The sequence below is a fragment of the Stegodyphus dumicola genome, chromosome 3, assembly GCF_044657685.1.
Source record: "Stegodyphus dumicola isolate Sdum_Otavi_A_Nest chromosome 3, ASM4465768v1".
In the NCBI taxonomy this organism is placed as follows: domain Eukaryota; kingdom Metazoa; phylum Arthropoda; class Arachnida; order Araneae; family Eresidae; genus Stegodyphus; species Stegodyphus dumicola.
In genome coordinates this window covers 37,436,210-37,448,232 of record NC_140770.1, presented here as the reverse complement: position 1 = coordinate 37,448,232, position 12,023 = coordinate 37,436,210, and the positions used below count along the sequence as shown (strand labels likewise).

At 32.1% G+C, this 12,023-nt stretch overlaps 1 protein-coding gene across 3 annotated transcripts in view; it reads left to right on the top strand.

The window, feature by feature from the left end:
• Positions 1-9,954, top strand: part of Pask (PAS domain containing serine/threonine kinase) — a 117,128-nt gene extending 107,174 nt beyond the window's left edge. For all 3 annotated transcript variants that reach the window (XM_035362621.2, XM_035362620.2, XM_035362622.2), the window contains 2 exons: positions 4,746-4,883; positions 8,999-9,954. In XM_035362621.2, the coding sequence (XP_035218512.2) occupies positions 4,746-4,883; positions 8,999-9,168 (308 nt within the window). In that variant the 3' untranslated portion in view covers positions 9,169-9,954. The remainder of the gene's footprint in view (positions 1-4,745; positions 4,884-8,998) is intronic.
• The last annotated feature ends 2,069 nt before the right edge of the window (positions 9,955-12,023 follow it).

Below are 12,023 nucleotides of genomic sequence, written 5' to 3'. Positions count from 1 at the left end.
CGGCTAGTAATCTTTGATAATTCAAATTCCATTTCTTCTGTCCTAATTCTATCTTGCCTCTCTTCTTCTTCTTTCCTAATTCTTTCCTGCCTCTCTGCAATTCTTTCCTGCCTTTCTTCTTCTTCTCTCCTAATTCTTTTCTGCCTTTCTTCCTCTTCTCTCTTAATTCTTTCCTGCCTCTCTGAAGTGATATTTTCTAACAGGCCTTTCACTAGTTCCTCCTCATAGGATTTATTTCCCATAATCAGCTGTCTTAAATCCGATATCCTAACTTCAGGGCTAACTTTTTCCCCTAACTCTTCAGCCAAGGATTTAAGGTCCTCTTTCCTAACTTTTGCTAAGAATGCCATGATATAAAACAATGTGCTAATAACCTAACAAATTTAGCTCCCTCACACTACATATATATATATATTATTGATTTAAACAATTATCATTTTCACAAAGAGAGAGTACAATTGAACCCTTAATTTTTTTCACAACATATTTTACAGATCTTAAACAAAAATTCAAAACATTTTACAACATAATATGCACATTATGCGTTCAAATAAAAAATTGTCTACTTGAGGACTTATGAAACTATAGATAATATTACCCTCTTAAAAGTTTCAAAATCAGTTGCTTATGATAATACAATACACTTTCATCAAAATTTGAGGTATATTAAAATATGCATTTAAAGGTTAAATATAAAAATCATATATCTACATGCTCATAACTAAACATTAATATGACAACCGTTAAAATGAAAAATACTGGGGATTTGTAGCGTTCCCATTTTACTCATTCAATAGAAAAAATTTCTCAGTTCTTACACCAATTAATATTTATAGTATTCAAGACGTCTTAGAAATGAATATCAGAATACCACCTATCTTTAGAACCTTCAAAGTTACAGTAATTCTTCTCCTTTACACCTTCAATTATATAAGCTTAATTTGAGCACAGCACATTAATTTTTCAGATATCAAAAAATCTATTAACACAGATTTAAATTTTAAAATTTATACTTCTTATTGTAACATAAAACCCAAATAGCACATTTCTTTAAGCTTTACAGAAACAAAGTTGGCTTAAAACAGTTATGTGAATTTACATACTAAATTACAGAAATAAATTAAATTACTTTACTGCCTCAATATAAAAATCCAAGGTACTTACCCTTCTGGATTGTAGACTCGAATGGTTGATGCTTGGAAAAAAGAATGCTGTCACAGCTTAAGATTTCTCACAACTTAAGATTTTTATGGACACTGAAGATCCAAGCACTTATATCACAACACACTACAACTTTCACAGCACTGAACACCATACAATGCACTGATTTCTCAGGCACAAAGATGATCACACACGTATCACTTTTTTTTTCTCACTACACTACACATTCACAATGATCTGATGATCTTCAGACAAGGCTTGTCCATACACTTCTGCACTAATTTTTCTCAAACACAAGATAATCGCACAATTTATGCTGCTGAAGATGAACTGTATTCAGGAGACTGTCTTTCCTTTTTATCTGGACTGTTGTCCGTAAACTTCTTTGTGGATTCTATCTCACTGCTTCAAAGAGCTGTAAATCACTTTTCCGAACTGAAGTTCGTAACTTTTCGTGCTGCACTTCAGAACCTTGCGGTCTGTAATATCTGCAAAACATTGATGATGTTCAGACAATGGCTGTCCTACAAACTTGAGATGAATTTCAGAGCCTGGCGGTCTGCAATCTCTGCATGGATTTTCTCATCAGAACCGCTGCCACCATTTTAATAAAGCTGTAACATCAGAACTCTCATGTTGGGTGCAAGAAAAGACAGGTTGTTTTTTAAAATATTTATTTTAAATACTTAATTAGAAATTCTTGATTAAATAGTAAAATAACTGAATCATTACAGCCATAAATTAAACAAAAGCCGCTAATGCTAAAATGCGTTCGCTATCTCTTGTTTACAGCATCAAAAAGCTTGTTACACAAAGCTCTCTCTTCGTTTTGTTAAGAAACTTGGAAAGAGAATAATTCGTCCCTTATTCCCGGAAACCACACGAGGGGGTTTCCACTGCACATTTCTTCAAAGTTCTGCCGTCCATTTTGTCTCTGGACAAAACAGGAAGTTCTCATTAAGCACCTGGAAATCCGAGGGGTGCATATGTCTAATCATCACAATATGTACAGACACCATGAAAAAAAACCTCTTCTGAATCTATTTTAAATTAATTTTATAATTCATTTTGGGAAAAAGAGTCCATTATTCTGTTTTTACATACAGATGTCATGCAAAAATTTCATTAAATTCCATTTGATAGTGGTCAAAATGGATATATTTTCGTTGAAATATGGTACCTGGAATTTTTCATGATTACAATACTTCCTTTACTTCATACAAGGAAGTGAAAAAGTAAACATAATTAGTCCTTGTTCTCAGAATAAGGTTATACTAAGCATCATATTTAGTTTTAAAAAGGAAAGCTATTCTTGTGTATTATACTTTTTTAGCATAAATTATAGTTAAACTTTGTGATAAAACCTATTTATATAAATTAAAATATTAAAAGAAAAATTAGGGGAAAATTGTATGATTTTCTGTCTAAACTTCTGAAATGCATTTTAATGAATTTTTACTTCCTTGTATGAAGTAAAAAGGAAGTATTGTAACCGCGAAGAATTTCGCGTATCGTATTTCAATGAAAATATCCATTTTGACCACTATCAAATGCAATTTAACAATATTTTTGCATGGCATCTGTATGTAAGGACAAAATAAAGGACTCTTTTCCCCAAAAAAGTTATAAAACTGATTTAAAATGAATTCTGAAGACGGTGGCGTCTGTACGTACTTACATAAGTATGTATGCATCTCTCATAACTCCAAAATGTGTAGCCTTGAAAAGTTGGAATTTTGTATATAAGACTGCTATACCATGCAGATCTGCACCTCCTATTTTGGTGCAATCAGCTGCACCAAAAGTATGTAAATATATGTAGCTATATAGTTAAATTAAATTTAAATAATTTTTCGTTCTCTATTTGTAAAAAGCAAATTTAAAGTTAATTAAATTTTAAATGAAATTGAATTACAAATAAATGATTAATTATTGCTGCGAACTAATCTACAGTATCATTTAAATTCTGAGAGCGTATGTAAATCAAGTGCAAGTATCAAAATCTAAGAATAAATATATAATTCCAATGAATTTTTTAATCCTAAAAATTTATAAAAATGCATAAGGGAATAATTGTTGAGCAGACAGGAGACAAACTTATCAAGGGGAAGTTGCCTGTCTTATATATATAGACTTGCATAGCTATATATATATATATTGTTACGTTATTTTCTTCCTTCACGTTTGTATGGGGTTTCGTAAATTTGGAGTGAATAACGACGACACTTGATGAAGTATCGAAACACACTTTATTTAGCCAATATTAATCAGGACAGCTCCAATAACACTTTTTACAGTCGTCGAAGATCTATTAAAAACATGCTCAAACAATCAGCGGCACAGCACTGTCAGGCAATAATGGTGGAGACAGCTTCACCGCAAAGCACCAGACTACAACTTCCGACTCTGTTTGGTCGTTCTCGGAACTCCACATACTCTCAAGACTCTCCACATGATGCACTCGACGATACACAAGAGTATAGCTCTCGACTCGGCACAGTCTAAGACAAAACTCGACAATGCAGTAATTCGCAATGTACTAAAAGACTCTCTCGATGCATTCGGCGCTAGACTTCGAGACACTCGCTCAATGACTATCAGCTCGCTAGACAAGGCGCACACACACTAACTGACTGCGGGCCAGCAGGGTTTATATAGCTTTCGGCTTGTGTTCGGGAACATTCTGGGCTAAACCGGTAAGAATTCGTTCCAGAAGGTTCTCCAACTGTGCATGGCACATCGCCAATTTTGGCACCAAATGGGCGATTTCTCACCAAATGTGGCAACCATGTCCTCCTTTGCCATTTTATGGCAACCCTAAAACTGCTTTGCAGGGGGCCATCTTACTGCGCCTGTACATTTCGTAACAATATATATCCACTCTGTTACTCGGCTCATTTTTTTTAATCTTATATGTTAGTAAATTGTGCATTTTTTGCTTTATGATGAGTTAATTTATTAAATGATTTAATTATGTTTTTATTGTCTTCTGGTTAAGGTTTTCATGCCTTTAGTTACCCTGCATGTTATAGTTGTAGAATTATCAACAATTTAAAAATTGTTCAAGTGCAGCCAAGGCTTATTTTTTATTTTATTTTATTTATTTATTATTATTATTATTATTATTTTGCCATAGCAGCCATATTTGTTTACCTTAGCAGAATAGTGGATTTTTTGCAAAACTAGAGAAATTAAGCTTTGCAATAACAAAGTAATGTCTTCTTTTATCATTGCAAATTAAATTATGCTTAATCCATTCTGGAATAAGAAGAAACTAAATGAGAGGGCATCTAAGTTTGAAGAAAGAAAAGAATCTATGCAATTCATTATTGACTATCATTTTTTATTATTAAATTTACAATTTAATTAAGTGCACTGTAATGCCATATATTATTATAATAGTTTTCAGATTGAAGGAGATTTCTAAGAACTTAAAATCATTTTAAAGATTCTGTTGTGATTTAAAAAAAGACGTTTAGGAATAATTTGCTCATTTGAATGAAATCAAATTTGATATTATCAATTACTTTTTACTCTTTGTTTCACATATTGGAGCATATTTATTAAGATCCTTTACTTTTTAGATCTTTCAAATTTAATTCATCATTTACTGGAACTAGACCCTGTAAAAAGGTGTACTTTGATGGAAGTTGTGCTACATCCTTGGGTTAACCAATCTGTTAATTTAGACAATTACAAGTTTCCTGAGGTTGTCAATGCAAGTAAGTGTGAGACAAGTGCTTTAACTGTGATTATCATTAACTTTATTTTCTTTCATTTCAAAGAATGCAGTTTTTTAAAATAAAGAATTTTTAATTCTTTTAAATGTATTCAAGGAATGTGTTCTTAGAATGAAGATTTTTTTTATTTCTTTTAAAAATACCTGAATGACATTAAAAATTAAATATATTCAGTATAATTTTACTGCAGAATGTTTCCAAAAATGCTTGTGGGGATGCTCATATGGCAATTCTGTTTGAAATATAGGAATTCAAAGTAACATTCACCAGAACATTTGCTTCAGTGCTTCTAATATTCCTGGAAGCATTGGCAGAATGCTTCTTTTGATATGTGTCATAGAATGGCCATTGTATTGCTTTCAACAGTAAAATTATCCCAATGGGAGAGAACAGTGAAGTGGCTGAGTAATTGTCAATTAAAATTATTGAGAGAAAAAAAGAGTTTTGTTTCTGATCTAAGAAATTGTAACTTTATTGCTCAAAATATGACACTGTGCCCAATGATGAAAAAGTTCTTGCACTTCATTTCTACTACAGCCTGAACTCTCTTGTCATGACGATGTCACTTCATATGCGTCTTCAGTAAGAGAGTATGCTAATCCCCTTTAATAGCTTAATACAATTATTGAAAGTTTTATGTAATGTGACATGATTTTTCTGCAGTGGTTATGAACAAGAAGGTGATTGTCCCAACCGGGGCAGTGGTTATCAACACTGACTGCCGTACCGAAGGGCCTGTGTTCAAATCCTTGAGAAGGCAGGGATGTTTGTAAATTTATAGTGCCCGTGCAGCATGGGGGACTCTCTAAATATGTGGTGAGCCGAAGTTCTCTCAAGAGGTTGGTGGAAGGGGAAGAGAGTTGGGCGGACCTGCACCCCCCCAACTGTCAATGAATTTTGTGGGCTTGTTCTGATGTTACTATCAGACAAGTGAGAAATCACAACAACAGGTGATTGTGACAGCTGCTTTCAGTGGTCATGCATGCTTTTCAAATCTCAATGAGAAGTTTTTATGGATGAATGAAAATGAGTTGGTGATACTGAATCATATATTATTAGGTGATGAAGGAAATTTTTGACATAGTAGACAATTTTTATCTCAAGATTATTATGGTTGAGAGTGATATTCGCATGAATTCTAAGACATAACTGAAGGGCTGTGTTGGAATTGCACCTTGCTTTGTCTGCAGTGAACAAAGCACAGCATAGGATTATTTGTTCTTTGATATCTGAAAGTATCTGATATTTGTTCCTGAGCCAAAACTATGATGGATATGTGGTAAACATGCATTGTCCAAGAATTATGTCACTAAGAGGGCAGTGGCATTTTTAAATTATAGGGAAAGTATCAGCTCAGATCCTGCTTGTACACATGTAGCTTTTACTTCTGATGTTTCTTTGGGTGGGAGAAATAGTATATGTTGGCTGATAAGTGCACTGAGCATGCATTGTTCAAAGAGTCATATTGAAAGTGCAGAGCAGTTTTGAAGGCATAGGAAAAATAACTGTTTAATCGATGTCTTCATTAGGTATATGTGATTTTTATTCCAGATTGAGGAATTAGTGTGCACTAACTGATGAATAATGGAGAATTAACTTGCTGTTGCAATTTACATTAGTCTTGGAACATCCTTAGTGAGCACCGTGGATATACAAAAGTGTATGAAAATTGAGCTGCATGATATCTGACATAAAGGGACAGGAAGAAGTGGGCAGGGTATTAGAAATTTATCATTCATTGCACGGGTGCAGTTCTGCCATGCTATCTCTACAGCTTCTGATGGAAAACTCCCTGGTGGGACAGTTTGCCACCTCACTTTCTATGCCACCAAACCTTTCAAGAAGTCTCTCAGCTCACCAGTATTTTAAATGCATCGACAGATTTTATATATGCTGCACAGATACAGCACACTCGTAAGCATTTAAGTCTTCAGGATTCAAACCTAGACCCAGTGATATATATATATATAATGATATTTGACTGGTAAGTAGGAGCCTGAATGTCTGAGGGGAACCTTCAGGAAAATTCTTTAACAGCAGTGTGAACTGTTTATGATGCCATAAACATACATGGAGGTGTGACGGATATTAATATAACTCATGATATGTTATGATATGCCAGATCTGCTTGTGGTCCATATTATTGGGCACTCGAAGACAAAAGGCTGTGTGATAATGAAGATTAAAAATTATATTAGACAAAAGGAAAGCACAAGCACAGATTAAAATTATTTTGGACTAAAAATAACTAAAACTGAGCAGAGATGTTTCTTCAGTTGACTCGCAGACTGCAGAATTAAAGCAACAAATCTAGTTTTGTGCTAATTTTTTATAAGCATTTTTTTTCTATTACTGTTTTGTTTAAATATTTTAACTGTCCCCCCTTCTTTTGTCTTCAATTCTAATCAAAAATTGCATTTAATTTGTAATATATGTGTATACATTAAAAGATTTTCATAAAAAATTGCTTATTTGACAGAATTTAGCAACTCTTGTAATGACACAGAGGTGATTGTTCAGCAGTTCAATAGAATAAATGTAACTGTTCCCCCACTGCTATTTTGTAAACAATTTCCATTTCAGAATTTATTTTTAATACATTTTAAAACAATAAAGCTCTCATTCATGATATAATTTTATCACAATTAATGGTGGAAAAAAATAAGTTTTTAAAAGTGTATACGTATCATTGAAAAATCAATTAATTTCATTTCTGATTTTGTTAATTACTTAGATGGAATGAATTGTAAGTATTTAATTTATTTTGTAAATGTATGTTTTTATACATGTAAAATTCATTTTTAAATTATAGTTTTAACTAATTATATTTGTGCTGGCATTTTATTATAAATATTTTAGTGTCAGTGACTGCAAATATTTCAAATGCACTGACAGTGACTCCTGGTATTATATACTCTTTTTATGTAATTAAAAAGGGAATTTATTTGAACTTAATTAATTTTACTATACAACTGATTGCTTGAAAGAATGCTGTTTAATATGTAAATATAATATTTAATATTTAATATGTTAAATGTTGTATAACTAGTTTTCTTAGTTTGACAAAAACTTAATTTGAAAGTTACTGAGGAGAACAACTCCTGTTGTAGTTATAATATTAATGCTTTGGGGATTCTGCAGATTTTGAATTTTCTTAAAACACACCTGGAAAAGTCAGGAAATTTCATTCTCCTGTTTGAGTGGCAGTCCAGGTATGCCTCCTTCATGCTGTTTGAATTTCTAAATTCCAGCTCACATATGTTATGATATTTGATAATAGCAAAATCAGCTAAGATTAGTTTTTGCTTGCATAATTATGCTTTATTAAAGAGGCACTTAATGGAAAAATGAGAATACTTTTAAGTGAAATTTCTCCTGTATCATGTCAGCTGTAAAATTTTAAAGTTGGCTTTATGTAACTGCATGTTGTTTGGAAGTGAGTTTCAAAGAAAAGGACACAGATAACATATGACTGCTGCAACAGCTTTACTGTGTGAAAGAAAGAGATATACCCATTTTAATACAACGTTAAAATATTTTACATTTCTCTTTATCAATAGTTCCTGGAATTTGTATCTGCAGAGGATGCTGTCTTTACATTTTACATCCATACTATTTTTCTTTAATCTGTTTTTGAGAGGCAGGTTAATGGCCTTGGTTAAGATCTTGAAAGGTTGAATGAATAGGACTGCTTATGCAGCAAATACAAAATCTGAGGAACTCAAGAGACTAATCATTCGTATGAAGGAGACTAATCCCTAAATTCAGGTTATGCAAATGAATTCAAAAGTCTCTAAATAATACATAAAAAATATTGGGAAAATGTACAAGTGAAGATGTTGTGAATTTATATTATATTTTGTAATTTATAAAATTATAAATTGCTGTGCTAATTGAAATCACAGATGTTTGGTATATTTTTATGAATTATCCAAATTTTTATTCTTTCATTTTCAGATTTTTAAATAAACATAATTCAAAAGTTAAATAAAACTGAGCAAAAATTCTAGAATTTGAGGGAATTAAATTAAGGATATTTTGTAAATTATTTTTTAATTATTTTTACCATTATAATTACAATAGACATTTGTTATTAGGTGCAGATGAAATAAATCCTCCCAAATATGTAGGGTTTTTTGAAGAAGAGAATCTTGTGCTCGATAGTACTTACTCTGACAGTTCCACTGAAATGAAGAAACCTACTTGTGTTGAGCAGGCAACTCAACCATGTTCCTCAACCGAAAGTGAAATAGACAGTCTGTCATGAACATTTTAAAGGAAGCCTTGTGATAATAATGCTTATAAAATTCATTTAACTTGTAATTTATTATTCTGATGTAAATTCTGTTACTTATATATGAAAAAGCTGCAAACAGTGTTAAAATAAATTTAATATTTTATAAAAAAAATTAAGGGTAATTAAATTATATGTAGTTTGCTCCTTCTACTGTAATTATCAATATACTGGAAACTGTTATGCATTAAAATTAATACTGTTTACTGTCACTTCCTTCCTTGTGCCAAAGAGGCAGCCTTATTGAGAAAATTCTTATGTTTATGTAACTAATAATTTTTAACTGTAAGTTACATATGTTAAAAATTATAATCATAATTTATTTCATCTCATAAGAATAGTTTTGCAATCATATGAGTCATATTTATCATGTATTTTTTTTCTTCATGTATCATGTTTCTTCTGTGTTGTACCTAAAACCAAAGAATATCACATTAGTGTCTTAACTCCCTGCTCAAACACCATAGCCTTTATCAAGTGAAGCTTATGTATATATTATGCATATATTTTTGGTGTCTGCAGATAGAAAAATTTTAATGCTTTTCCCATGCATTCATGTAAAATCATTACAGATACCACAGGTTATTAGTATTCCTGTGAGGAAATATTTGTGCTTCCATTTCATTTTGTATGTGTAATAGCTTTGTGTTCGCTTTTGCTTACATTTATCATATCAAAATCTTTAAGAAAAAATGTCTTATAACTCAAGTTATAATATTTTATTGTATACATTGCCAATAAACTTATTTATTATTTTAATTTTTTGTTCTTTATGAATATGCTTATTCAGGCTCTGCAAAATCTTTTAATTTACTAAGTTGTCTAACAGAAATGCAATCTTTAGCATTTCTAAATCAAAATATTTTATTCTACTGAGTTACCTACAACAAAGATATGCCTTAAGTTACTTGGTGGAATAAAATATACAATAATCTATAGAGTTCTTATGAAAATCATTACAAATAAATTTTGACTGTTAATGTTAAAAGTCTGATGAAAAAGTTTGATGCTATAAATATTTTACTAAACCTTTGTAAAAGAGGGACATAATTTCTATACTACTTACCTTATTCAGATAAAAGAAATGACATGGTATTCTCAGGACATGATTATTGCTTATGCGCACAAGACTAGGTCTGAAGCTTCGGAAAGACTCCATGCCTCAGGCTGGTTTAAATGGATGCTGGATATTCTGAATAGTAATGTTAAAATATCAATTTTCAACTAATTTCTATTACTAAATAATGAAAAATCTGTATGTGTGTATGTTTTTCACATTACAGAAAAGCAATGAAAGTGTCACCAAATTTTAATTTAAAATTTTTGAATCACTTTATATATTTTTGACTGACACTCCAATTTAAAAGCAATGTGTTGCCTCCCTGAAAAGTGTAAGCTATTTATCTTGCAAATTTAGTCAACAGACCGAACCATTTAAAAGAAGTATGTTGCCATTCCACAAAGCAAATAAGATATTTAATTTTTCTTTCAAATTTAATCAGTCTGTTATTGATTAACAGACTAAGCAAATCAATAACAACAAATGCAGTTCTTCATACATTGGTTGGACTTGTATTTCTTTTTTCATTTTTTCTGATAACTATTTTAGGTGGCTGGCTGTACAAATGGCTAGTGATACCAAATGAAAGTGGTGATGAAAACACTCCATGCAGAGATTTATTTTGATCCCCTTCTCTCTGCTTTCGGGAGGGATTTTGCAGGGTAAATTATGTTTTTGCACATTACATTGCCCTGCGTATGGAGATTTTCATGTAATTCTATGTATATCTTTTATAAAAGTATTTATAATATACGTGCAAATTTAGGTAATATTGTTTAATGGCATTATTAATTTTAAAAATATTATTCTCCTCAATCTATAATGCTATTAATGGTGCTTCATTCACTCAGCTGTGCATAGCTCATGCCTACAGATTGGTGGTCCAGATGCAGAAAATATTGTAGTTGCAACACCCTACATGCAAAAAAGTACACTTGTGTGTGAAATCAAGAGAATTTGCAAATTATGTATATTTTTACATAAAGGTATTGAACCAAAAGTACTAATTATTCTGTCGAAGAATCGGGCAAATTTTCAGAATCGAATTCGTAAGCGTACAGGTGTATGTCTGCGGAGCTGTGGTTACGGAGGGAATATAAGCACACGAGGTATTTCTACAATTTGTGTGCTGTTATTCCTTCATGATATTTGATGTGCTTCTTGCAAGAGCGAATATTTTAAGGTATCGGGTAAAATGAGTAGCCACAAATGTATGGATGACGAAATGAAATGGAGAATTGTCAATAGATTGGAGGCAGCCCAGTCACAAGCACACATGGCTACAGAGCTCACTGTAATGCCCAGTGTCTTTTGCAGTTTTGTGGAAACAGTTTCAGAACTTTGAATCCATATCAAGAAGACCTACTCAGGATCCATAATGACAGATAAGAATCGTTATTTGGCATTTTCAGAATGGCGACACAGGACTGCTACAGCTCTCACATGAGCTGTATGCTGCCACTGGAATCCGAGTTTCACGATCTACAGTTGCCTGAAGGCTTCATGTATGCCAGAAAACTCTCTGTTTATTTGACTAACTGTAGCCCACAAGAGAGTACATATAGCATGGTGCAGACAACATATGCCTTGAACCAAACTTCAGTGGGACATACTATAGATAAGTTGAGATTCAATTTGGACACTGATTCGCAGCGTATCTGTATCTGGAGAAAGCCTGGAACATAACATCCCTCATTAGGGAAAAGGATTATTTAATATTAAAGGGAAAGGATTAAATGATGGTGGTAGTGTAATGGTTTGGGCAGGC